The sequence below is a fragment of the Zophobas morio genome, unplaced genomic scaffold (genome assembly GCF_036711695.1).
Source record: "Zophobas morio isolate AGI-343-1 ecotype UQ-CSIRO unplaced genomic scaffold, CSIRO_AGI_Zmor_V1 ptg000016l, whole genome shotgun sequence".
Taxonomy (NCBI): domain Eukaryota; kingdom Metazoa; phylum Arthropoda; class Insecta; order Coleoptera; family Tenebrionidae; genus Zophobas; species Zophobas morio.
Window position 1 is genome coordinate 6054805 of NW_026972121.1, and position 25045 is coordinate 6079849.

A 25045-nucleotide genomic window follows, 5' to 3' on the forward strand; every position below is an offset into this window, starting at 1 on the left:
AAAAACGGACAATTGTGATATAAATCAAGGAAATAAAAATTAAAAATTCGTCACATTGAAAAATAAAAATCGCGAACATGAAAAATTGTGGAAACGAAAAATTGAGAAACGAAAATTCGAAAAATTGAAGATATAAAAAATTGAAAAATCGATCTTCTTATATTGTTAACCTCTTGTCATTATACAATTTCTGTTATTTTCGTCTATTAATTTATCTGTTTGCGTCTTAAGATTCTGCATTTCTTTGTTGTAAATTGTAAATAAATATATTCCTTGTTTCTTCCTTAATTACTATTTTCCTTTCCATAGTTTCCCTCCTTTTCTTCTTCTGTGTTAATGTCTTCCGTTTCCGGTATCTTATTGAATTCCTATTATAAAACCCTTACAGATATTTTGCAACTGCCAACAGAAAAATCATTAATAGTCACCCGGTATCTTTGTATAAAATTTTCTATTAATTTGTTATCAGCTCTTTCCACCTGTATTTATAACTGAACCAAGGAACCGCAAAATATATTATTGAATTTTTATTATGTACGTAATTCCAATTAATTTATTAATACCTACCTACTGTATGTCATAATATAATATAATTGAAGTGAAAGTACATATTTTTTAGTACTTTAAGTTCCTGGAAGTGAAATAGCTGCTAAATAAACAAGTTGGGCGAGTAGAAGTGGCAGAACCAGTTTCAAAGGTCTTTTTATTTTTGTCGAATTTAAATTGTTTTCCAAGAATTTTTTTTACTGTTTATGTTCTAAACTCACTGATTCGAGTTGAAAAAAAGTGATGACTTTGTACTTTTCTTCCGCCGCTCTTTATTATTCACAAATGTTTACCAATAAATTTTAAATCACATAGGTATGACACAAGAAACTATTCACTCAAGGTCACCTAAACTGGTCTGCTGGTTGCTAAATGAGACCAAAAAAGTCGAAAAATTGAGCAAAAGAAAAATCCAAAAAGTTAGGTCGAAAAATTGAAACCTAAAAAAAAAAATAAAAAAATAAAAAATCAAAAACCTGAAAAATCGAAAAATTAAAGAATTGAAGAACAGGAATATCGAAACCCTCGAAAGTCAAGAAATGGGAAAATCAAAACATTGATTAATTGAAAAATCGAAAAATTGACAGTTTATAAATGTGAAATTTGAGAAATTGAAAAATCGACAAATAAAGAGTTTATAGAAGTCAAAGATTGAAAAATAGAGAAATCTAATAATCGAAAAATCGAAACCTTAAAAAATCGTAAAACTGAAAGATTGAAAAATCGAAATATCGAAGAACTGAATATCGAAAAATTGTAAAATTCAAAAATCTAAAATTTAATAACCGAATAACGAAAAATCGAGAAATCTAAACTCCCAAATTTAAAAAATCGGATAACTGAAAAATCGAAACATCGAAAAACTGGAAAATCGAAAAACCGAGAAATCGAAAAATCAAAAGATCAAGAAATCGTGGAGTCGAAAAGTTAAAAATTGAACAATTTATAAATTGAGAAATTAACAAACAAAGTATCGAAAAATCCAAATCTCGATAAATCGAGATATCAAAAAACTTAAAAATTCGAAAAATTGAAAAATTGAGAGACTGAAAGATCAAAAGAACGAGAAATCGAAAAGTGATGAAGTCGAAAAATCGAAAAATAGAGAAATCGACAAACAAAGAGTTAAAAGTTGAAAAATTGGAAAAGCGGAAAAATCAAAAAACGAAAAAACGGAAAACTGGAAAAAGTGATACATCGAAATAGGCAAAAATAAAAAATTGAAAAACTGATAAATCGAAAACCTGAACAATCAAATCTCGATAAATCGGGAAGGAAAAATTAACAAATCGAAAAATTGAAAAACAGGATATCTAAAACAAGGAAGTCGAAAAATCGAAAGATTAAGAAATATTGAAAAATTAAAATATCAAAAAATTGAAAAATCTAAAATTTAGAAATCCAAAAATTGAAAAATTGAAAAAGTAAAAAGGTAGACACATCGAAAAATCCAGAAGTCAAAAATAGAAAAGCCGAAGAATTGAAATATTGAAAAATCCTAAAACTGAAATATCTAAAAACTGAAAAATCGAAAAATCAAAAAAGTGAAGTCGAAAAATAGAAACCTTAAAAAATCGAAAAACTGAAAAATCAAAAAAATGAAAAATCAAAAAATTAAAGAACTGAAGAACAGGAAAATCGAAACACTCGAAGGTCAAGAAATGGAAAAATCAAAACATCGATTAATTGTAAAATCAAAAAATTGAAAAATCGAAAATTTGAAAAAACGACAATTGAAAAGCAGAAAATCTAAAACGGGGAAATCGAAAAATCGATAGATTAAGAAATCAAAACATTTGAAAAATTCGAAAACTTGAAAAATTCAATTATCGAAGAACTGAAATGAAAAATCGAGAAATCGAAAAATCTAAAATTTTAAATATTGAAAAATTAAAATACCAAAAAATTGAGAAATCTAAAATTTAAAAATCGAAAAAGAAAAAAGTCGCCACATCGAAAAATCCAGAAGTCTGAAATGGAAAAGTCGAAGAACAGAAATATTGTAAAATCCCAAAGCTGAAATATCGAAAAACTGAAAAATGAAAGAAAAACTGACGATCAAAAAACTGAAAAATCCCAAAACTGCAATATCCAAAAACTGAGAATCTAAAGAATCGAAAAATCAAAAAAGTGAAGTCGAAATATCGAAACCTAAATAAAATCGAAAAATTGAAAAATCAAAAACATGCAAAATCGTAAGATCGAAAAATTGAATAATAAGTAAACTGAAAAATCCCAAAACTGAAATGTCCAACAACTGAGAAATTAAAAAATTGAAAAATTGAGAAATCGAAAAATCAAAAAAGTGAAGTTGAAACATCGAAACCTAAAAAAATAGAAAAATTGAAAAACCAAAAAACCTGAAAAATCAATTAATTGAAAAATCGACAAATAAAGAGTTTATAGAAGTCAAAAATTGAAAAATTGAGAAATCTAATAATCGAAAAATCGAAACCTTGAAAAATCGTAAAACTGAAACATTGAAAAATCGAAACATCGAAAAACTGGAAAATCGAAAAACCGAGAAATCGAAAAATCAAATGATCAAGAAATCGTGGAGTCGAAAAGTTAAAAATTGAACAATTTATAAATTGAGAAATTAACAATCAAAATATCGAAAAATCCAAATCTCCACAAGTCGAGAAATCAAAAAACTTAAAAATTCGAAAAATTGAAAAATTGAGAGACTGAAAGATCAAAAGAACGAGAAATCGAAAAGTGATGAAGTCGAAAAATCGAAAAATAGAGAAATCGACAAACAAAGAGTTAAAAGTTGAAAAATTGGAAAAGCGGAAAAATCAAAAAACGAAAAAACGGAAAACTGGAAAAAGTGATACATCGAAATAGGCCAAAATAAAAAATTGAAAAACTGATAAATCGAAAACCTGAACAATCAAATCTCGATAAATCGGGAATGAAAAATTAACAAATCGAAAAATTGAAAAACAGGATATCTAAAACCAGGAAGTCGAAAAATCGAAAGATTAAGAAATATTGAAAAATTAAAATATCAAAAGATTGAAAAATCTAAAATTTAAAAATCCAAAAATTGAAAAATCGAAAAAGTAAAAAGGTAGACACATCGAAAAATCCAGAAGTCAAAAATAGAAAAGCCGAAGAATTGAAATATTGAAAAATCCTAAAACTGAAATATCTAAAAACTGAAAAATCGAAAAATCAAAAAAGTGAAGTCGAAAAATAGTAACCTTAAAAAATCAAAAATTGAAAAATCAAAAACCAGAAAAATAAAAAAATTAAAGAATTGAAGAACGAGAAAATCGAAACACTCCAAGGTCAAGAAATGGGAAAATCAAAACATCGATTAATTGAAAAATCGATAAATTGAAAGTTTATAAAAGTCAAATATGAAAAATTAAAAAATCGAAAATTTGACAAGATGACAATTGAAAAACAGAAAATCTAAAACCGGGAAGTCGAAAAATCAAAAGATTAAGAAATCGAAACATTTGAAAAATTCGAAAACTTGAAAAATTCAAATATCGAAGAACTGAACTGAAAAATCGAGAAAACGAAAAATCTAAAATTTAAAAATCGAAAAGTCTAAGAACCGAAATATTGAAAAATCCCAAAACTGAGATATCGAAAAACTGAAAAATGAAAGAAAAACTGAGAATCTAATAACTTGAAAAATCCGAAAACTGAAATATCCAAAAACTGAGAACCTAAAGAATCGAAAAATTGAAACCTTAAAAAAATCGAAAAATTGACAAATCAAAAACCTGCAAAATCATAAGATCGAAAAATGGAATAATACGGAAACTGAAAAATCCCAAAACTGAAATGTCCAAAAACTGAGCAATTAAAAAATTGAAAAATTGAGAAATCGAAAAATCAAAAAAGTGAAGTTGAAAAATCGAAACCTGAAAAAATTGAAAAATTAAAAAACCAAAAAACCTGAAAAATCAATCAATTGAAAAATCGACAAATAAAGAGTTTATAAAAGTCAACAATTGAAAAATCGAAATATTTAAAAATCGTAAAATTGAAGAGAAAAATTGAAAACCGAGAAATTGTAAAATCCAAAAATTGAATAACAAATAGGAGTAAACTGAAAAGTCCCCAAACTAATCTTTCGAAAAACTGAGAATTCGAAAGTTGAAACAGCAGAAATTATGGTCTTAGGATGTGTATCAGATCCGAACGCTTAAAGTCGACATTGGCCTGAGTGCGTTCTGGTGTGTAGATCAAACAAGTTCTCAGAGGACGAACCTTTGACCTGAATTAAAGTGAAGGAAACAGTAAGCAGCTTGTAATATTCTGGTAAATCTAGTGTCAATTTGTCGAAAGTTAAACGCGTCGTTAAAAATATTATGACATTTTTTCTATTGTAAATAGTTTATTTTATTCCTAGTTAGAAACAAACACTGTTGCCAACACAAGTCGAGGAGTCCTCAACCGTCATTTAATTTAAACTATGACGCTTCTCTGTTGTTCTCTAGTAAAAGTGCCAACGCCATTGTTTTTAACTCAATGGCGTCGTTGACATGAAACACCGTCGCGGGAATACGACAGATTAAAACGTTTAAGGTAGTCGAGGAGGTAAATAATACGAAATATTTAAAGACATATGTTGTACTGAAAAATAAAAAAAAATCAGAATAAAGTTCACAAAAAAAAGGGATGTACTCAAATAAATAAATGACAACAGGACCAAACCAGGACCGGGAAAGTCGCCGACCATGACCAGGACCAAGACACCGCTCTAAGCCTCAGCAGCGCTCCCTTTGACGTGAAATATCTCACACATTGTAACCACATTTTGAAATGTATTTTTTCTTGACCATGTGTACACATTTTTCTTTCTACCTACATTTAGTCCGCCGAGAATTCGAAGTTTTCGTCCGACGTTTGGCATTTGCAGCTTTGCCAGATTTTTGGCTCATGGGAGTCACAAAAATTTTTACCTGCAGCAGGCACAAAATGACGTAAATGCGACATTTTAAAACGACGTAAATATACCTCATGGAAATTTCCAGACAGAACGGTTGAATGTGCTGGTGACTGTGACGTTGAAGCATTAGAAACCTCCCCCAGTGTCGAAAGTCTAGATTTAATGAATATGAAATAATTTTTTCAGCTCTAGTTTCACTACTTACTGGTTTTCAGTGTTAAAATCTTGTGAGAGATTAGGTTCAGCTTCTAAACAAAAAACAAATTTAATAATAATAATAAACGTGTTTAGTGTTAAAAATAAATAAGTAAAAATTTGCGCCACCGACATATTGCTTACCAGTGACGTCATTTGTAGTATCAACCACTATATCACTCTCCTAAAACATTGCATGAAGTATACAATCCTAATTCAACTACATGTAAACTATATACCGAAGAATTTGTTTCATCTTTTTTTGAACTACTTGGCACTGATGACTGTAAATGCAAATCAGAAACACGTGTAAGGTTAATGGTTGGAATATGTAGCACAGTTCCATTTACCATGTGCGGCTTTACAACATGAGCTTTATTGTTAAATCTAAGTGAGTTTTCTTTAAGTGATTTTTTATTACTCTGTGAACGACGTTGCAGAACTTCTACAAAAAAAAAAAAGAAAATAATTAAGCATTTTTTGCTTCAGAAAACGCACCAGGTGTCACAGCTGTCGTTTTTCGTGCTTCTGCTTGTTCAGGGCCGCATTCTTCTAAAATACTGCACACATTTTGCGAAGCCCCCAATAGCTTCTTAGCGTTCTTCTGAGTCACAGTTTTGACGTTACACAAAATGTTCTCAATTCGCTAAAATTACGAATTTAGTACTTGCATAGTAGCTCGCAGAAGACCTACGTTGCATTTAAGAGCGTACTCGAAATTTTCCATTTTTAGATAGTTGATAGTGGTTTCAAGTTTTTCGTTCTCTTTTTTTAGTTCGATTATTTGTTTTATTATATTAGAATTTGAGGTTGCCATTTTTGCCGCTGCTAAACTAATATTCACCCTTTTCACTTATAAATAAATTTAAAACTTAATTCTACCGCAACATAACCACAAAAATATCTGCAAACGTCAGTTTAACAATGTCGCCACAACCACTTCAATTCCCCTAGAAGATTGATTTCAAAGTGGCAGCACTGTCTGTCAAAAAAAATAATAGAGGCACGTGGGCCCCATTTGAACGTCAATTAACAAATTTCGAACGATTCAATCACAACATGGTGCTCTTGTAAGCTTTGAGACTCTAATTACTCATTTGGGTGTATTTTAGGACATTCTTAGTCGGCCAGCGGAAGAATTCGAAAATGACCAAACCCTGGAGACAATGTGGGCTATGAAGGCGTACGAACACGCAGAAATTTACTATAACGTAACTTACAAAACGTGCATAAACCCCTTGTAACGTCGCTAATTCCAGATTCTGTGTTCAGTTGACGCAAAATACTTAAAAATGACGCCTCTCGATGACGTGATATACAAACTTTTTAGGGAAGAGTTTCCGGATCTTAAGCTTGACGTGATATACGAGGATGAGTTAAAAAGCACCAAAGGCAAACAAAAGTGGAGACCGTTCTGTGAAAGGTTTAAAAAGTGTGTGGAGGACTATAGTTTCGGGACTTTGTTGAGAGCAGACGCTTCGAAGGACTATCTCGAAGATAACACAATTTTAGTCACACGAATACAATTTTATGCCATAGAACTCGCCAGGAATAGAGAAGGCGTGAACGATAAACTTAGGACGGAATCGGTGAAGAAAGACGCTGATTTGAGCAAACTGGACAGCTAGAAGGACACAAGAAAATTGATATTATTTTTGCAACAAGCCTGAGTTTGAATTAACGATGCCGAATTTTGAAGAATCGCGACACCATGTAAACATTAAAAAAATAAAACACGTCACAATTTCAATTTTTTATTACTTTAATACAAAATACAAGCTTATGAAGTTTCGACAGCTGTTGCCGACGCAGTTTCTTCCGTGTATTTGCCCTTGTCCTTGCCCAAAGCAGCCAATCTTCCCTTGGCTCTACGGTCAATGATCTTCTTCCTGTCCCTATCCATCTTGAGCTTAACAATTACCACCTGAAACACAAAAACCACTATAAAACCGCTCCTGTAAAACTGTATAACACAAAATTAAACTCTTAATCAGTGCCAAAATCTAACCATGGCATAAGACAACCAAACCAAGTCACCACATTGCCAAGAGAACCTCAACAAGCGCAACAAAGTCGGGTCAATTCTTATGGTCTACGAATGGTTTATGATCATCATTCCAGCCACAAGCCACAAACTGGAAAAAAGGTGGCACTACATACCTTGGACGGGTGAATTCCAACATAGACAGTAGCCCCGTTGGCTTTTTCTCTTTGAATCCGCTCAATATAAATCACGAACTTTTTCCTGTACACTTGGACTACTTTTCCTACTTGCTGCCCCCTGTAGTGGCCCCGTACAACCTGCACTTCGTCGTCTTTGCGGATAGGCATCGTACGAACATTGTACTTTTGTCTGAGTTCTTTGGATAAGGGGGCCGACATAAGTCGCCTACGCACGTGCGACGGGGCAGTGAAATGGCGTTTCCTGTTTTTGCTTCGCGAAGCGGTTACGAGTTTGTTGAACTTCATCTTGGGTGCTGTTTGTCACTCCTAAAACAGAAACGCGTTGTCTTGAATGGGGTTACGTTCAGTAGAAACATTCAAAAATGATAAAAAGAGCTGTGTTTGTTACCTAAAATTGTTTGAAATTGGATGCACTCTTGACACTTTAGTAAGTGAGGTTATGTGGACTCAAAAGTTGGAAAAAATGAGTTAAAATGGCAAAAATATGGTCGCGATTAGGGAGATTTGCAATAAATGGGTCATTTTATGTAACGGGAGGTTAAGGATGGGGGTTGATTTGATGGATGATTTAGAAAAGTGTGTTTCGAGAAGACTTACCAACAACAGCAGCACAAACGTCACCGGAAAGAACTTGAACCAGACGTGCGCTTGCGTCTACGGTGACGTTCGTAGTGGCGGGATTTTTGAACGTAGTCGGATAAAAACAATATTTTTACAAGTGGGGTTTATTCAAAACTTTACATTCTGTGCACATGTTACATGTCCACTGAGAACATAGTGCGTTAATAATAATAAAACAGTTCTTTGGGTGATTTTAATGAAAATTAAGGCTAGGTTTAGAAAAATTAGCTGTAATTATTCAAAACAGCGATTAAAGAGTAGCTCGTTTTAAGCACCTGAAACACATCGACTGGTTTAAAGACACTTTAGAAACGTTTTGAAACAACTTACAGAAGTGAAAGTTGCGTAAGTCAAGTTTATTACTTTTCCTGCTGTTAAAATAAGCGGAATTTTAGAACGTTCGACAATAATTATTAACATTTTTCTTAATTTAATATCATATTTGTACCAAGGTCCCATATAGATGGCATTCATCAAATCGTTATTCTACAAAGTATAGTACAACAAGCGCTACATATTTTGTAGTTTTCATACTTCTTCGTATAATAGAGTTCCATAGTGACAGTAAAACAACAATTGTGAAGCTATGAGGAAGTAGCTTGACGTGTACATAGCGAACCCCATATCTATAGAAGAAACCTAAAACTCACCCATAGAAATACACACAGAAAAATCTACTAACCAGTGTCAACCCAATGCTACAAAAACATAGTGCGACTGCAGTGGCAGCAATTTGACAAAACACACACCAAGAAAAGCAATTTTCAAACTCTCTAATAAACCTGAAAACCATTCGTGTTTCAAAATTAAACCCCCAATTTCACGAAACTCACGTCAAAACGTCGTTGTGGTGCACAATACACTTTTTCAAAGTTCCAAAAACTTGCCTAAATTCAACCACAGAACAACTGTCTAAATTTTTGGCGAGATTTTGCAAACTGTGTTTCAAAATTTTGAGCCGACCTGTGGCATGGTACACCAGACCTCCAATCAAAGGTTCCAACATTTCAGCAATCCCGAAATACAAACACACTGCAATTACGAATTAAGACGAAACACAAAATGCAGTAACGCACCTGTAACTACACCGAAGTAAGTTCCATAGAAAATCGCGGTTCCTGATGTTACATCATACGGAAGCCACACACTCAGTGGAAGTCTTTGCTCTGTTTCAAAAAGTGGTAGTGTTATCCAGGACAGTTCTGTGAGAAGCAACACAGAAGCGTATATTTTGACGTTTCGTTGGCAAACACGAATGCATTCGTCGGTAATTCGCTTTTCTTCTTGGTTCGCTGGGGCGAAAATTTCGCTTCCGAAAAACTCGATGCATTCTTTGAGTTTGTGGCCCTTCAGAAAAAATGGTAAGATTTTCATGCAGCCGGCGGTGCCGTCTGTGAGGACTATGACCATTTGGATGAACTGCATCGAGTCCATGTTTTCGTCAACTAGGAGATTAATGAAAACCAGGATTGCGACGGATAAGGACGAAAAGTATAAAACGTAGCTCCAGATTTTTACTAGTTTGGGTTGGTTTGGGTCGTGGTAGAGACCGACACATTGTAGGATTGTTATGACTGTACTGAAACTCTGTGTGGTGGTGTTTGCCATGATGGATATTTGATGAAGTGTGCAAGTGAATTTATATCGGGTAACGTTCAGTTCTTTTAAAGACACGCCCTTTATTATAATGAAAGGATTAAATAACATCATAAATTATGTATCAAAGCTCAAAGTCGTTGCCGCTGCCGCCAGACTTAAACGAGAAAATAAAAGTTAATTGTAAGGTTGAGTACATTTTTCCTCTAGATATTTATTTATTAAAAACTACTATAGTATGTGGAGCAGATGACTTTTGAAACTGTTTAATTAATAATACAGTTTTTATACATAGTATTTCATTTCTACCTGGGAAAACTTTGGGTGCTACAACGATAAAATAATTAGACTTTAATATATTGCAAAGTATGTGTAGTCAGCCTTTTTTGTTTATTTTTGTTTTTCTTAATCAATTTGGATCAACTTTTACCGTGGGTTCATTCTTCACGCCCTTGTATTTAATTCTAAACCCTTTATCATTATTGGTGTCATCTGTAGCTAGCCCTAAACCCCCTGTTGCCAGTTCTGTGCATGTAAGACACCAACATCTTGTTTCTCGTCGACAAGGCAGTGTCCAACTCGTCGTCTTTCCCGCAGAATTTTTCAATTATTGGGGAATTTTGCCAAAAACTGTCTCTTATATATTTCCACGAACCCGGAAACACAATCTTGCGATTTTTCGATGTCGAGGTCCGTAATGTTTAGGAATTTTTTTTTTTTTGAAGACATTTAGGACCCCCAAGAAGGTTTCACATTAAAAAAAAGATACTTTGGGACCCCCGAAAAGATTTTACATTTTTAAAAAAGATATTTGGGACTCCCGAGAAGATTTCACATTAAAAAAAAGCCATTTGGGGCCCCTGAGAAGGTTTCACATTAAAAAAAAGATACTTTGGTGCCCTCGAGAAGATTTTACATTTTTAAAAAAGACATTTGGGACCTCCGAGAAGGTTTCACATTAAAAAAAGATACTTTGGGACCTCCGAGAAGGTTTTACATTTTTAAAAAAGACAATTGGTACTAACGAGAAGGTTTAACATTAAAAAAAAACATTTGGGGCCCCTGAGAAAGTTTTACATTAAAAAAAAAGATACTTTGAGGCCCCCGAGAATGTTTCACATTTTTAAAAAAGACAGTTGGTACCCCCGAGAAGGTTTCACTTTAAAAAAAAGATACTTTGGGCACCCGAGAAGGTTTTACATTTTAAAAAAAGACATTTAGGACCCCCGAGAAGGTTTCACATTAAAAAAAAAGATACTTTGGGACCCCCGAGAAGGTTTTACATTTTTAAAAAAGACATTTGGGACCCGCGAGAAGGTTTTTTTTTTTTAAAGATAGTTTGAGGGCCCCGAGAAGGTTTTACATTTTTAAAAAAGACATTTGGGACCCGCGAGAAGGTTTCACAATAAAAAAAAGATACTTTGAGGCCCGCGAGAAGGTTTTACAGTTTTAAAAAAGACAGTTGAGAACTCCGAGAAGGTTTAACATTAAAAAAAAGCCATTTGGGACCCCCGAGAAGGTTTCACATTAAAAAAAGATACTTTGGGCCCCCCGAAAAGGTTTTACATTTTTAAAAAAGACAGTTGAGAACCACGAGAAGGTTTAACATAAAAAAAGGGCCATTTGGAGCCCCTGAGAAGGTTTTACATTAAAAAAAAGATACTTTGACGCCCCCGAGAAGCTTTTACTTTTTTAAAAAAGAAATTTGGGACCCCAGAGAAGGTTTACCATTAAAAAAAAATTGGTCGAAAGTGGTTTCGACAGAACTTTCCTCGCATCTGAAATGCAATGAAACATATCCAGCATTTTTGAATTGAGTTTTGACTTTACAGAATTTTGTGATGACGCCATCAACATTGTTGCAAGGATAAATATATTGATATTATTCATTAATTTTTTTGAGTCAACTGCATAAGCAAATCTAAAAAATATGAATGCAATGATAACTCACAAGTAAAAACTCATCATATTTTGCCTATTTCAGTTAGATTTAGGAATTTAACTCGTTACTATGGAAATTTGCATCTAACACCTTTAAATTTCACAAGATTTTACAAAATTAATAAGGGCAAAATCAGAAAATCAGTCTTATCTTAGCAAGTACTAGCCCCGCCCACCCACCCTATACTTTCTTAGAGGATATGTCATCTGCCAAAATCAGTTTTATCTTACCAAGTACTAGCCTCGACCACCCACCCACCCTTTACTTTCTTAGAGAGTATGTGATTTACCAAAGTCAGTCTTATCTAACCAAGTACTAGCCCCGCCCACCCACCCTATACTTTCTTAGGGGATATGTCATCTGTTAAAATCAGTTTTATCTTACCAAGTACTAGCCCCACCCACCCACCCTATACTTTCTTAGAGGATATGTCATCTGCCAAAATCAGTTTTATCTTACCAAGTACTAGCCCCACCCACCCACCCTATACTTTCTTAGAGGATATGTCATCTGCCAAAATCAGTTTTGTCTTACCAAGTACTAGCCTCGACCACCCACCCACCCTTTACTTTCTTAGAGAGTATGTGATTTGCCAAAATCAGTCTTATCTTACCGAGTACTAGCCCCGCCCTTTTTTTTCTCAGAGAGCAGTACTTGCTAGTATTTGCTAAGATATATCTTATTTGGCAAATGACATATCTTCTGAGAAAATAGGGGCGGGTGGGCGGGGCTACTACTTGCTCTGATAAGACTGATTTTGGCGAACGTCATATCCTCGGAGAAAATAGAGGGTGGGTGGGCGGGGCTACTACTTACTAAGGAAAACTTATTTTGGCAAATAACATATCCTCGGAGAAAACAGGGGTGGGTGGGCGGGGCTACTACTTGCTAAGATAAGACTAATTTTGGCAATTGACATACCCTCTAAGAGAGCAAATGATTCTGTCAAATGATATTCCAACGCATACTCTGAGTCATTTTTCAATTGAACACGTGTAGTACAAACGTTTCCAAAAAATTTCGGGCAAGATGACCAAATCAGGTTTTTATAGATCGATGAAAAGCAATGGGAATATGACTTTCATGTCAATGTCATTTCCCCGAAATTTTTTGGAAACGTCAGTATTATGTTACACACGACGTCAAATATCTGTTGTTGTCACTTCTATAATTCCTTCGCCTTCTTACCTTTTTACCTGAGGCCCCAAGGACAGGTTTGTACTAGTTATCCTACGTAAAATCTAACTTTAAGAGCAACAAATTTCGAGTTTTTAATAGAAAATGACTGAAAACTCCGAAAAAATTATTATTTATTTTAATAATAAAAAAATTGAGAATTGACAAAAATAAATAAATGGGTAAACATTTTATAATTTAGTGTCAAAAGCAAGTACTACTTCTTACTACAACATGAAACTTCAAACATGTTTAAAATTTGTGTAAGGAAATATCGATTTTGCAATTATTAGCCTCAGCCCCATAATGCCAAAATCCATATTTCCTTGCAAAAAGTACCATTTCAACCATGTTCTAAGTCTCTTGTTGTGAAAAGATGACTATGTATATTAAGAATAAAAAAATGCAAAATATAAGCCCCGCCCACCCGCCCTGTCTCAATTCTAATGATTTTGTTTATTCGTCGTGAGCCAAGGAGGTGGAGCCTAATTGCAAAATCCATATTTCCATTTTGAACGTGTTGCAAGTTTCTAAGAATAAAAAAACATCACATTTGAGATAGGGTATTCACTTTTTGTTCTAATTCATGTCCTAATTAGCTGTAAAACTGAAAATTTAAAACCGGAGAGCAAATTAAATTTAAAATATTAACGGTATCCTTGCCGAAATTTCTTGACTTATTTGTGTAATTATTTAATTTGGTTTTTTGAAAAATTTGCTTGATTTATTAGGATAGTTAAAAATATGTATTGAGGTGACGCCATTAAATTGTTGGTGGGGATGAAAAATTAATTTTGGTAAAAGGTAAAAATTTTATTTTTGCTTTCAAACTATAATGTATTGTGTGTTGTCAGCTTCAATTTTTTGTTCACTTTCCTTCGTTTCTTAAATCAATTTGGATCGACCTTAACAACGTGTTCACTCTTTACGCCCTTGTACTTAATTCTAAACCCTTTATCATTATTGGTGTCATCTGTTCGGAATTTGATGGTATAATTATTATACGAGATAAAATCCCTCGTAACCTAAAAACCCCATATGAACATTCAACGTTTCGAACTTTAAAATACTTACATTGCTACCACAAAACTTCCCCGCTGATACCTCCCCATCAAAGATTTCCACAAAATCGAACTCACAGTCATCGGTTTCTTCAATGTGGAGGACTTCGATTGCTAGAAACGTTTTGTAACCAGATGGAGTCATAATAGTCCAGTCACAAACTGAATTCGCCGAATAATTCGTGAGTCCGTACTCATCATGGGAGTAAATATAGTTATCCTCAGTACCAACATTCCACGTCCCTCCACAAACCGAAGTGTACCTTGCTTCAAATCCCTTAGGATTTACCGAGTGATCTGTTCGAAAATACAAGAACATTTCGTTAGTTGTAGATGTCGTTTTGAAATTTGATCGAGATCCGCATAATCTTCCTATGTTGGGAGAAGCCGAAGAAGCACCATCGTAGATAACTACGTAGTCTCTGCTGCATTGATCGTCTGATTCTGTTTCAAAAACGACAAAATGTAGTTCTAGTTTGTGACCTGGCGTGGTCTTAAAATGCCAAGAGCAAGATGTGCTATGGGGGTATGGGTTAGGATAGTTGACGCTGTAGATGGTCCCGGATGTGGAAGAGATCTCGTAGTTGCAAAGATCCTTTTTGCAGTCCTGGTTGTTCCCGTCTAGAGTGTAGCCGTTTTGGCAGACGCACTTTCGGCCACTGCCTACGTCTGTGTAGCATTCATGTTGGCAGTTGCCCCTGAATTTATCACATGCGTTTTTGTCTAAAAAGGAACGTTATTTAAACCAAAAACATTTCAAACTTACATGTGGTATAGTTCAAGGCAAATCCCGTCCTTTGCTCTTCCGCATCCGTACTGAAAACAATTCTCAAGGCACTGCTTTTTGAGAAAATCGGTTCTGGCAGAACCCCCCCACAAAACCTCCCGTGACGTTTCAAAATATTCTCCCCAGTCACACTGAAAATCTCCAACTTATCCTTTTCGCACCTCTCCTTCCTGCTATGCGTCTGATTCTTCCCTTCAATATCGAAATGAGTAAAGTTCAAAAATACCACATTGTCCGCGGACGTCATAATCTCCCAAACGCAAGTCTTATTGGGGAAATACTCCTCAGGGAAAGATGGTGACTGGATCACACCTGTTGCTTCCTCCAACAAACCCCCACAACTCTTCTGGCAACTTCTGCCATCCGAGTTCAAATCGTATCCAGCTTTACAATCACATCTGTAGCTTCCAAGGGTATTGACGCACTTGTGGGCGCACCTATGATTCCCAACGGCACATTCGTCGTACTCCACCATGATCCGTACGGAAAAACCTTGTTTCTCCACGGAGGAGTCCGAAACGAACTTCACCTGCAAAGTGTTTGACGACGAAATAATCTCCGGGGGAGTTTGGTCCCCACAATACTTCGTCGAAGAACTTCCACCATCAACAACTTCCACAAAATCATTCAAGCAGTTTGCTTCGTTTTCAAGGCTGAATTTTTGGAAGTCTAGAACGACTTGTCGGCCCTCTGGAACTATAATAGTCCAAAGACACATCTTGTTAGGTGGATAATTCCCATTGGTTTCATGCGACTGCAAAATATATTCACTGTCTACGTAAATTTCACCCCCGCAGAAGATTTGGTAACTCGCTTTAAACCCCCTATTGCCAATTCTGTGCATGTAAGTCACCAACATCTTGTTTCCCGTCGACAAGACAGTGTCCAACTCGTCATCTCTCCCGCAGAATTTTTCAATTATTGGAGAATTTTGCCAAAAACCGTCTCGTATTTCCACGAACCCGGAAACACAGTCTTGCGATTTTTCGATGTCGAGGTCCGTAATGTTTAGGAAAATTTTTTCGTCGGGGGCTGCCGAGATGCGCCACTGGCAGGGTTTTGTTGGGTTGTAGAAGGGGGGCGCGGAGAAGGTGCCGGTTTTTCGATAAAAGGTGGCACCGCAGGCTGAAATGTCATTACGAAATTATAAAATCGGGATCAGTAGAAAAAAATACTTGTAAGAGGGGTGCTACTTTGACCATTGCTAGAAATAACTGTTGACAGTAAAAAAATAAATAGTGTGTATTGTGCTCTCATTTTGGAACACTGAAGATGCTGCAGATGGGGTTTATTTTATAGGGTTTGGTTTTACAATAGAAGTTAAAGGTTAGAGATTGCAGAAATAGGCTAAATACCGTAGAATGAGTTACTGTGCGATTCATGTATTTATTCGCTATTCACTCGTAGATTCATTTCAATGAAAACAAGAAGTTATCAGAAAAACAGTGACCTTTTTTTACGGATGTTTAATGAAATATAACAATAATGCAGTTTATTGTTTGTTTATTATAAGTTATTAGGGTATTCACTTTTTGCTCTAATTCATGTTCAAATTAGCTGAATAACTGAAATTTCCAATATAGAAAATTTAGAACCGTAGAGCAAATTAAATTTAAAATATTATTATTGTAAGTGAAGGTTTTAAATTTAAAAAAAGACAGTTGAGAACCCCGAGAAGGTTTAATATTAAAAAAAAACATTTGGGGCCCCTGAGAAGGCTTTACAATAAAAAAAAAGATACTTTGAAGCCCTCGAGAAGGTTTAACATTTTTAAAAAAGACATTTAGGACCCCCGAGAAGGTTTCACATTAAAAAAAAAAGATACCTTGGGGCCCTCGACAAGGTTTTACATTTTTAAAAATGACATTTGGGACCCCCGAGAAGGTTTCACATTAAAACAAAGATACTTTGGGGCCCCCGAGAAGGTTTTACAGCTTTAAAAAAGACAGTTGAGAACCCCGAGAAGTTTTAACATTAAAAAAAATGCCATTTGGGGCCCCTGAGAAGGTTTTACATTAAAAAAAAGATACTTTGGAGCCCTCGAGAAGATTTTACATTTTTAAAAAAGACATTTGCTACCCCCGAAAAGGTTTCACATTAAAAAAAGATACTTTGGGGCCCCCGAGTAGGTTTTACATTTTTAAAAAAGACAGTTGAGACCCTTGAGACAGTGTCACATTAAAAAAAAGACATTTGACGCTCCGGAGAAGATTTTACATTTTTAAAAAAGACAGTTGGGACTCCCGAGAAGGTTTCACATTAAAAAAAAGATACTTTGGGCCCTCGAGAAGAATTTACATTGTCAAAAAAGGCATTGAGGACCCCCGAGAAAGTTTCACATTATAAAAAAGATACTTTGGGACCTCCGAGAAGGTTTTACATTTTTAAAAAAGATATTTGGGACCCCCGAGAAGGTTTCACATTAAAAAAAAAGATACTTTGGGGCCCTCGAGAAGATTTTACATTTTTAAAAAAGACATTTGGGACCACCGAAAAGGTTTCACATTAAAACAAAGATACTTTAGGACCTCCGAGAAGGTTTTACATTAAAAAAAAAAACAATTGGTACTCCCGAGAAGGTTTTACATTTTTAAAAAAGATATTTGGGACCCCCGAGAAGGTTTCACATTAAAAAAAAAAGATACTTTGGGGCCCTCGAGAAGATTTTACATTTTTAAAAAAGACATTTGGGACCCCCGAGAAGGTTTCACATTAAAAAAAGATACTTTGGGGCCCTCGAGAAGGTTTTACATTCTAAAACAGACAGTTGAGAACCCCGAGAAGGTTTAACATTTTTAAAAAAGACAATTGAGAACCGCGAGAAGGTTTCACATTAAAAAAAAAGCCATTTGGAGCCTCTGAGAAGGTTTTACATTAAAAAAAAAGATACTTTGAGGCCCCCGAAAAGGTTTTACATTTTTAAAAAAGACAGTTGGGATCCCTGAGACAGTGTCACATTAAAAAAAAAACATTTGACGCTCCGGAGAAGGTTTTACATTTTTAAAAAGACAGTTGGGACCCCCGAGAAGGTTTCACATTATAAAAAAGATACTTTGGTGCCCCCGAGAAGGTTTTACATTTTAAAAAAGACAATTGAGAACCCCGAGAAGGTTTAACATTAAAAAAAAAAAGATACTTTGGGTCCCTCGAGAAGATTTAACATTTTTAAAATAGACATTTGGACCCCCGAGAAGGTTTTACATTAAATAAATACTTTGGGGCCCCCGAGAAGGTTTTACATTAAAAAAAAAGGCAGTTGAGAACCCCGAGAAGGTTTTACATTAAAAAAAAAACATACTTTGAGGCCCCCGAGAAGGTTTTACATTTTTAAAGAAGACAGCTGGGATCCCTGAGACAGTGTCACATTAAAAAAAAGACATTTGACGCTCCGGAGAAGGTTTTACATTTTTAAAAAAGACAGTTGGGACCCCCGAGAAGGTTTCACATTATAAAAAAGATACTTTGGTGCCCCCGAGAAGGTTTAACATTAAAAAAAAAAGATACTTTGGGCCCCCCGAGAAGGTTTAACATTAAAAAAAAAGATACTTTGGGGCCCCCGAGAAGGTTTTACATTTTTAAAAAAGACATTTGGAACCCCCGAGAAGATTTCACATTAAAAAAAAAAGATACTTTGTGGCCACCGAGAAGTTTTTACAGTTTTAAAAAAGACAGCTGAGAACCCCGAGAAGTTTCAATATTAAAAAAAAAACCATTGGGGGCCCCTGAGAAAGTTTCACATTAAAAAAAGATACTTTGGGGCCCTCGGGAGGATTTTACATTTTAAAAAAAGCCATTTGGGGCCCCTGAGAAAGTTTTACATTAAAAAAAAGATACTTTGAGGCCCCCGAGAAGGTTTTACATTTTAAAAAAAGACAGTTGGAACCCCTGAGACAGTGTCACATTAAAAAAAAACATTTAACGCTCCGGAGAACATTTTACATTTTTAAAAAAGACAATTGGTACTCCCGAGAAGGTTTTACATTTTTAAAAAAGATATTTGGGACCCCCAAGAAGGTTTCACATTAAAGAAAAGATACCTTGGGGCCCTCGAGAAGGTTTTATGTTTTTAAAAAAGGCATTTGGGATTCGCGAGAAGGTTTCACATTAAAAAAAAGATACCTTGGGGCCACCGAGAAGGTTTTACATTCTAAAAAAGACAGTTGAGAACCCCGAGAAGGTTTAACATTAAAAAAAAAAGGCCATTTGGGGACCCTGAGAAGGTTTTACATTAAAAAAGAAGATACTTTGAAGCCACCGAGAAGGTTTTATTTTTTTTTTAAATAAAATAGGGACCCCAAAGAAGGTTTCACATAAAAAAAAAATTGGTCGAAAGTGGTTTCGACAGAACTTTCCTCGCACCTGAAATACAGTGAAACATATCCAGCATTTTTGAGTTGAGTTTTTACTTTACAGAATTTTGTGATGACGCCATCAACATTGTTGCAAGGACACATATCAACTTGGACTGCTGCACGGTAATACTAAAAATAACAGTATTGTATTCCCAAAGTTTTCTGGGAAAATGCAGTGATTTAATCAATAAAATAAATTGATAATATTCATTAATTTTTTTGAGTCAACTGCATAAGCAAATCTAAAAAATATGAATGCAATGATAACTCACAAGCAAAAACTCATCATATTTTGCCTATTTCGGTTAGATTTAGGAATTTAACTCGTTACTATGGAAATTTGCATCTAACACCTTTAAATTTCACAAGATTTTACAAGATTGATAAGGGCAAAATCAGTCTTATCTTAGCAAGTACTAGCCCCGCCCACCCACCCTATACTTTCTTAGGGGATATGTCATCTGCCAAAATCAGTTTTATCTTACCAAGTACTAGCCCCACCCACCCACCCTATACTTTCTTAGAGGATATGTCATCTGCCAAAATCAGTTTTATCTTACCAAGTACTAGCCTCGACCACCCACCCACCCTTTACTTTCTTAGAGAGTATGTGATTTGCCAAAATCAGTCTTATCTTACCGAGTACTAGCCCCGCCCACCCGCCCTTTTTTTTCTCAGAGAGCAGTACTTGCTAGTAATTGCTAAGATAAATCTTATTTGGCAAATGATATATCTTCTGAGAAAATAGGGGCGGATGGGCGGGGCTACTACCTGCTCAGATAATACTGATTTTGGCGAACGTCATATCCTCTGAAAAAATAGAGGGTGGGTGGGCGGGGCTACTACTTACTAAGGAAAACTTATTTTGGCAAATAACATATCATCTGAGAAAACAGGGCTGGGTGGGCGGGGCTACTACTTGCTAAGATAAGACTGCTTTTGGCAAATGACATACCCTCTAAGAGAGCAATTGATTCTGTCAAATGATATTCCAACGCCTACTCTGAGTGATTTTTCAATTGAACACGTGTACCTACTACAAACGTTTCCAAAAAATTTCGGGCAAGATGACCAAATCAGATTTTTATAGATCAATGAAAAGCAATGGGAATATGACTTTCATGTCAATGTCATTTCCCCGAAATTTTTTGGAAACGACAGTATTATGTTGCACACGACGTCAAATATCTGCTGTTGTCGCTTTTATAATTCCTCTTACCTTTTTACCTGAGGCCCCAAGGATAGGTTTGTACTAGTTATCCTACGTAAAATCTAACTTTAAGAGCAAAAAATTTCGAGTTTTTAATAGAAAATGAATGAAAACTCCGAAAAAATTATTATTATTTATTTTAATAATAAATAAATTGAGAATCGACAATAATACATAAATGGGTAAACATTTTATAATTTAGTGTTAAAAACACATTCCAAAAGGTTGAACAAAAATCCGTCCAGTGGAAGCAGGTTCCGGGGTATAAACCTTACAGCACTCCACTATAGGGGCAAAATCACTTTTAAGTTAACAAGTACTAGATCCGTCTATGCGCCCCCTATTTTCTCAAAAGATATGTCCTTTGCCAAAATAAGTCTTATCTTAGCAAGCACTAGCCCCGCCCACCCACCTCCTATTTTTTCAAAGGATTTGTCATTGGCCAAAATAAGACTCATGTTAGCAAGTACTACTTCTTACTACAACATGCAACTTAAAACGTGTTTAAAATTTGCATAAGGAAATATAATTATTCAGAGAATAGTATGTCTATTAAGAAAAAAATAAAGCCAAAGATTAAGCCCCACCCACACCTGCCCTAATCTAAATAGTAATGAAGTTTTCATTCATTGGTAGACCTAGGGGCGGAGCCTAATTGCAAAATCCATATTTCCATTTTGAACGTGTTCCAAGTTTCTAAGAATAAAAAAACATCACATTTGAGATTCCAATATAGAAAATTTAAAACTGGAGAGCAAATTAAATTTAAAATATTAACGGTATCCTTGCCGAAATCTATTGACTTATTTGTGTAATTATTTAATTTAGTTTTTTGAAAAATTTGCTTAATTTATTAGGATAGTTATAAATATGTATTGAGGTGACGTCATTAAATTGTTGGTGGGGATGAAAAATTAATTTTGGATAACGTTGAATAATTTAGGTAAAAATTTTATTTTTGCTTTCAAACTATAATGTATAATGTGTGTTTAGCTTTAATTTTTTGTTCACTTTCCTTCGTTTCTTAAATCAGTTCGGATCGACCTTAACAACGTGATCATTCTTCAGACCCTTGTACCTAATCCTAAACCCTTTATCACTATTCGTGTCATCTGTTCGGAACTTGATGGTATAATTATTATAAGAGATAAACTCTTTCGTAACCTAAAAACCCCAGATAAACATTCAACGGGTCAAAATTTAAAATACTTACATTGCTGCCACAAAACTTCCCCGCGGATACCTCCCCATCAAAAATTTCTACAAAATCGAACTCACAGTCGTCGGTTTCTTCAATGTGGAGGACTTCAATTGCTAGAAACGTTTTGTGGGCAGGGAGAGCCACAATCTTCCAGTCACAAACCGAATTTGCGTAATAAGTCGTAAGTCCATATCCATCATGGGAGTAAATGTAGTTGTCCTCAGTACTAACATTCCACGTCCCTCCACAGACTGAAGTGTACTTTGCCTCAAATCCCTTAGGAGCTACCGAGTGATCTGTTCGGAAATACACGAACATTTCGTTAGTTGTGGACGTCGTTTTGAAATTTGATCGAGATCCGCATAGTCTTCCTACGTTGCGTGAAGCCGAAGAAGGACCATCGTAGATAACTACGTAGTCTCTAGCACACTGATTATCTGGTTCTGTTTCAAAAACGACGAAATGTAGTTCTAGTTTGTGACCTGGCGTGGTTTTAAAGTGCCAAGAGCAAGATGTGCTATGGGGGTATGGGTTAGGATAGTTGACGCTATGGATGGTCCCGGATGTGGAAGAGATCTGGTAGTCGCAAAGACCTTTTTTGCAGTCCTGGTTGTTTGGCTGTAGAGTGTAGTCTTTCAGACAGACGCATTTTCGGCCACTGCTTGGGGTTGTGTAGCATTCATGCTGACAGTTCCCGTTGAATTTATCACACGTGTTTTTATCTAAAAAAAAAAAAGTTATATAAGCCAAAAACGTTTCAAACTTACATGTAAGATAGTTCAACGCAAATCCCGTCCTCTCCTCTTCCCCATCCGCGCTGAAAACGATTTTCAGGACACTGCTTTTTGAGAAAATGGGTTCTGGCATAACCCCCCCACAAAACATTCCGTGTCGTTTCAGAACATTCTCCCCCGCCATACTGACAACCTCCAACTTATCCTTCTCGCACTTCTCCTTCTTGCTATGAGTTTGATTCTTCCCTTCAATATCAAAATGGGTAAAATTCAAATACACCATATTCTCCGCTGACGTCACAATCTCCCAGACGCAAGTCTTATTCGGGAGATACTCCCCGGGAAAAGAGGGCGACTCGACCACACCTGCTGCCTCCTCCAACAACCCCCCACAAGTCTTCTGGCAATTTTTACCATCCGAGTTCAAATCGTACCCAGTTTTGCATTCACATCTGTAGCTTCCCAGGGTATTAACGCACTTATGGGCACACCCATCATCCCCAGTGGCGCATTCATCGTACTCCGCCATGATGCGTGCGGAAAAACCTTGTTTCTGCACGGAGGAGTCCGAAACGAACTTCACCTGGAGAATGTTCGACGACGACATAATCTTCGAGGGAGTTTCGTTTCCACAGAACTTCGACAACGAAGTTCCAGCATCGATAACTTCCACAAAATCGTTCAAACAGTTGGGTTCGTGTTCTAAGTTGAATTTGTCGAAGTCTAGCACGACTTGTTGGCCCTCGGGAACTATAATAGTCCACAGACACTTCTTATCAGCTGGATAATTCCCTGTGTTTTCGTGCGACTGCAAAATATGTTCAGTTTCTACGTAGATTTCGCCCCCACAGAAGACTTGATAACTGGCTTTAAACCCTCGGTTGCCAGTTCTGTGCATATAAGACACCAACATGCGATTGCCCGTCGACAAGATGGTGTCCAACCCGTTGTCTTTTCCGCAGAATTTTCCAATCAGTGGAGATTTTCGCCAAAAGCCATCTCGGATTTCCACGAACCCGGAAACGCAGTCTGGCGATTTTTCGATATCGATGTCTGTAATGTTGAGGAGGATTTTTTCGTCGGGGGCTGCGGAGATGCGCCACTGGCACGGTTTAGAGGGGTTGTAGAAGGGGGGCGAGGAAAAGGAGCCGGTTTTTCGATAGAAAGTAGCCCCGCAAGCTGTAATGTGGTTTTAGAGTTATAAAAAGAAGAGAGACGAATTAATAGAAATACTTGCGAGAGGGGTGAAAGTTTGACTTTGACCATTAGTGGCAATTGTTGACACTAAAAAAACCAATAGTGCGTAGTGTGCACTCATTTTGGACAATGAAAATGCAACAATCGCGTTTTTATTTATGTATGGTGTAAATTTTACAAGTGAAAGGTCAAAGATTGCAAAAATATGTTAGATACTGTAAAACGAATTATTGTAAGCTGTTCCACTCCATTCTCTGAGGAAAACAAGAAGTTATCACGAAAACAGTGATCCCGTTTTACGGTTATCTAATAAAGTTTAATAATAATCCACTTCATTGTGTGTAATAGGGGGTATTCCCTTTTTTCTACGACTGTTGACCTAATTAAAACCGAAATTTCCCAGTAAACAGAATTCAAAACATATGTCAGACTTCATTTTTTAATGAGAATACTTATCGTGTTTGAAAAATTAAATTAAAATCAAATTCAATTATTTAGACCAATTTTTAAGTAAGAAACCTTAAAATCTTTAACTCTTAGTAACATAATAAGAGTGAGTAACGACGTGGGAGTGAGTAATAGTAATAAAACGATAAAAACACATTGTATAAAACGAAAATTATTAAAATAAATAACAACTCATGATAAATGAAATTACAAATAGTTTGAACACATTAAAAAACACTTGGGAGTATCAGGCTTGAATGGTGGTTCTGTTGCTGTAATTTTTGTTGTAGCTCCACGACGAAGCATTAGACATTGGTGGTGCGGTTGGCGCCAATTTGTAATTGCCCCTTGCTGCTTTCACCTGCTTCTGTTTATTCAAATTTCGCCGTCTTCTAATTTCGAGAATAATCACTGATGTCATACCTACGACGCCCAGTACACATATCAGTGTGATTAGAATCACTTGCTGAACCTTTCCTGTCGTTAAAAATCTGACACACAAACCGATTATAACCGTACAAATGATAAAAATGATCGTCGCTGATAAAATAATTAAACTGCATCGTCGTCCTGAAAACACATTCACTACAAATAAATAGAAGCAATTTTTATGCAAAGTTTACTTACCGCTATTTGTAGTTGTCGTCATTGTGTTAGAACTTGCGGGTAAAATTCGTTACGTTATCTATCTGGTTATTTCATTATAGAATGATTTATATTGCAAGGCTGATAAGAAAAATAAATACATGAAAATGGAGACTGATAAGAGTGCGTTGTGCAAGTACGCAGCGGCTGGAGGTGCATTTAAACAACAATTTTACTATAACTCATAAACAAATAAAAAAAGTTGCTTTTTGAAAATTTTTCTTTCTTCGGTTTTTTAT

The 25045-nt window shown here is 35.5% G+C and overlaps 6 protein-coding genes and 1 long non-coding RNA gene across 9 annotated transcripts; 1 reads left to right on the top strand and 6 right to left on the bottom strand.

Moving 5' to 3' along the window:
* Positions 1-5123: 5123 nt before the first annotated feature.
* On the bottom strand, positions 5124-6549 carry LOC135129664 (uncharacterized). 2 transcript variants are annotated; one of them, XM_064056893.1, is made up of 8 exons: positions 6348-6549; positions 6152-6299; positions 6004-6098; positions 5893-5937; positions 5798-5837; positions 5664-5706; positions 5527-5611; positions 5124-5471 (listed from the first exon to the last, which is right to left on the bottom strand). In XM_064056893.1, exons 1-8 carry the CDS (start codon positions 6468-6470, stop codon positions 5370-5372), a joined length of 681 nt encoding a protein of 226 aa, XP_063912963.1. In that variant the 5' UTR covers positions 6471-6549; the 3' UTR covers positions 5124-5369. The 2 variants fall into 2 exon arrangements, with proteins under 2 accessions (XP_063912963.1, XP_063912962.1); XM_064056892.1 differs by having other exon boundaries at positions 5893-6098.
* A 35-nt stretch (positions 6550-6584) lies between these two features.
* On the top strand, positions 6585-7390 carry LOC135129666 (protein PBDC1). Its single transcript, XM_064056895.1, has 3 exons — positions 6585-6715; positions 6766-6864; positions 6913-7390. The coding sequence occupies exons 1-3, from the start codon at positions 6713-6715 to the stop codon at positions 7279-7281; spliced, it is 471 nt and encodes a 156-aa protein (XP_063912965.1). The 5' UTR covers positions 6585-6712; the 3' UTR covers positions 7282-7390.
* A 4-nt stretch (positions 7391-7394) lies between these two features.
* On the bottom strand, positions 7395-8501 carry LOC135129667 (large ribosomal subunit protein uL24). 2 transcript variants are annotated; one of them, XM_064056897.1, is made up of 3 exons: positions 8435-8501; positions 7814-8143; positions 7395-7577 (listed from the first exon to the last, which is right to left on the bottom strand). In XM_064056897.1, exons 2-3 carry the CDS (start codon positions 8120-8122, stop codon positions 7434-7436), a joined length of 453 nt encoding a protein of 150 aa, XP_063912967.1. In that variant the 5' UTR covers positions 8123-8143; positions 8435-8501; the 3' UTR covers positions 7395-7433. The 2 variants fall into 2 exon arrangements, with proteins under 2 accessions (XP_063912967.1, XP_063912968.1); XM_064056898.1 differs by lacking the exon at positions 8435-8501 and adding an exon at positions 8226-8405.
* A 181-nt stretch (positions 8502-8682) lies between these two features.
* LOC135129408 (odorant receptor Or1-like) lies at positions 8683-10066 on the bottom strand. The gene is made up of 6 exons (XM_064056557.1): positions 9535-10066; positions 9292-9490; positions 9141-9240; positions 8993-9097; positions 8789-8944; positions 8683-8733 (listed from the first exon to the last, which is right to left on the bottom strand). The coding sequence occupies exons 1-6, from the start codon at positions 10064-10066 to the stop codon at positions 8683-8685; spliced, it is 1143 nt and encodes a 380-aa protein (XP_063912627.1).
* Positions 10067-13980: 3914 nt separating this feature from the next.
* LOC135129409 (protein tolkin-like) lies at positions 13981-16277 on the bottom strand. The gene is made up of 4 exons (XM_064056558.1): positions 16196-16277; positions 15000-16145; positions 14247-14956; positions 13981-14197 (listed from the first exon to the last, which is right to left on the bottom strand). The coding sequence occupies exons 1-4, from the start codon at positions 16275-16277 to the stop codon at positions 14063-14065; spliced, it is 2073 nt and encodes a 690-aa protein (XP_063912628.1). The 3' UTR covers positions 13981-14062.
* Positions 16278-21517: 5240 nt separating this feature from the next.
* On the bottom strand, positions 21518-23862 carry LOC135129668 (tolloid-like protein 1). Its single transcript, XM_064056899.1, has 4 exons — positions 23751-23862; positions 22551-23696; positions 21796-22505; positions 21518-21746 (listed from the first exon to the last, which is right to left on the bottom strand). The coding sequence occupies exons 1-4, from the start codon at positions 23833-23835 to the stop codon at positions 21612-21614; spliced, it is 2076 nt and encodes a 691-aa protein (XP_063912969.1). The 5' UTR covers positions 23836-23862; the 3' UTR covers positions 21518-21611.
* Positions 23863-24313: 451 nt separating this feature from the next.
* LOC135129677 (uncharacterized) lies at positions 24314-24955 on the bottom strand. The gene is made up of 2 exons (XR_010280622.1): positions 24789-24955; positions 24314-24731 (listed from the first exon to the last, which is right to left on the bottom strand). It is a non-coding gene; the product is annotated as an uncharacterized LOC135129677 (long non-coding RNA).
* Between the last annotated feature and the right edge of the window lie 90 nt (positions 24956-25045).

Bases quoted from the DNA above. Each gene is read 5' to 3' on its own strand.
- LOC135129667 (XM_064056897.1), bottom strand. From the start codon at position 8,122: ATGAAGTTCAACAAACTCGTAACCGCTTCGCGAAGCAAAAACAGGAAA. The intron at 7,578-7,813 runs GTATGTAGTGCC...TTTGTGTTTCAG, and splicing joins TTGGAATTCACCCGTCCAAG to GTGGTAATTGTTAAGCTCAA.
- LOC135129409 (XM_064056558.1), bottom strand. From the start codon at position 16,277: ATGAGAGCACAATACACACTATTTATTTTTTTACTGTCAACAGTTATT. The intron at 16,146-16,195 runs GTATTTTTTTCT...ATGACATTTCAG, and splicing joins AAGTAGCACCCCTCTTACAA to CCTGCGGTGCCACCTTTTAT. The intron at 14,957-14,999 runs GTAAGTTTGAAA...GTTCCTTTTTAG, and splicing joins TGCCTTGAACTATACCACAT to ACAAAAACGCATGTGATAAA.
- LOC135129664 (XM_064056892.1), bottom strand. From the start codon at position 6,470: ATGGCAACCTCAAATTCTAATATAATAAAACAAATAATCGAACTAAAA. The intron at 6,099-6,151 runs GTGCGTTTTCTG...TTTTTTTTGTAG, and splicing joins AACGACAGCTGTGACACCTG to AAGTTCTGCAACGTCGTTCA. The intron at 5,707-5,797 runs GTAAGCAATATG...TTTTTTGTTTAG, and splicing joins TACTACAAATGACGTCACTG to AAGCTGAACCTAATCTCTCA.
- LOC135129668 (XM_064056899.1), bottom strand. From the start codon at position 23,835: ATGAGTGCACACTACGCACTATTGGTTTTTTTAGTGTCAACAATTGCC. The intron at 23,697-23,750 runs GTATTTCTATTA...ACCACATTACAG, and splicing joins AACTTTCACCCCTCTCGCAA to CTTGCGGGGCTACTTTCTAT. The intron at 21,747-21,795 runs GTAAGTATTTTA...TGGGGTTTTTAG, and splicing joins GGAAGTTTTGTGGCAGCAAT to GTTACGAAAGAGTTTATCTC.
- LOC135129408 (XM_064056557.1), bottom strand. From the start codon at position 10,066: ATGGCAAACACCACCACACAGAGTTTCAGTACAGTCATAACAATCCTA. The intron at 9,098-9,140 runs GTTAGTAGATTT...GGTGAGTTTTAG, and splicing joins GTAGCATTGGGTTGACACTG to GTTTCTTCTATAGATATGGG. The intron at 8,945-8,992 runs GTATGAAAACTA...TATACTTTGTAG, and splicing joins GAACTCTATTATACGAAGAA to AATAACGATTTGATGAATGC.
- LOC135129666 (XM_064056895.1), top strand. The intron at 6,865-6,912 runs GTAACTTACAAA...CGCTAATTCCAG, and splicing joins ACGCAGAAATTTACTATAAC to ATTCTGTGTTCAGTTGACGC.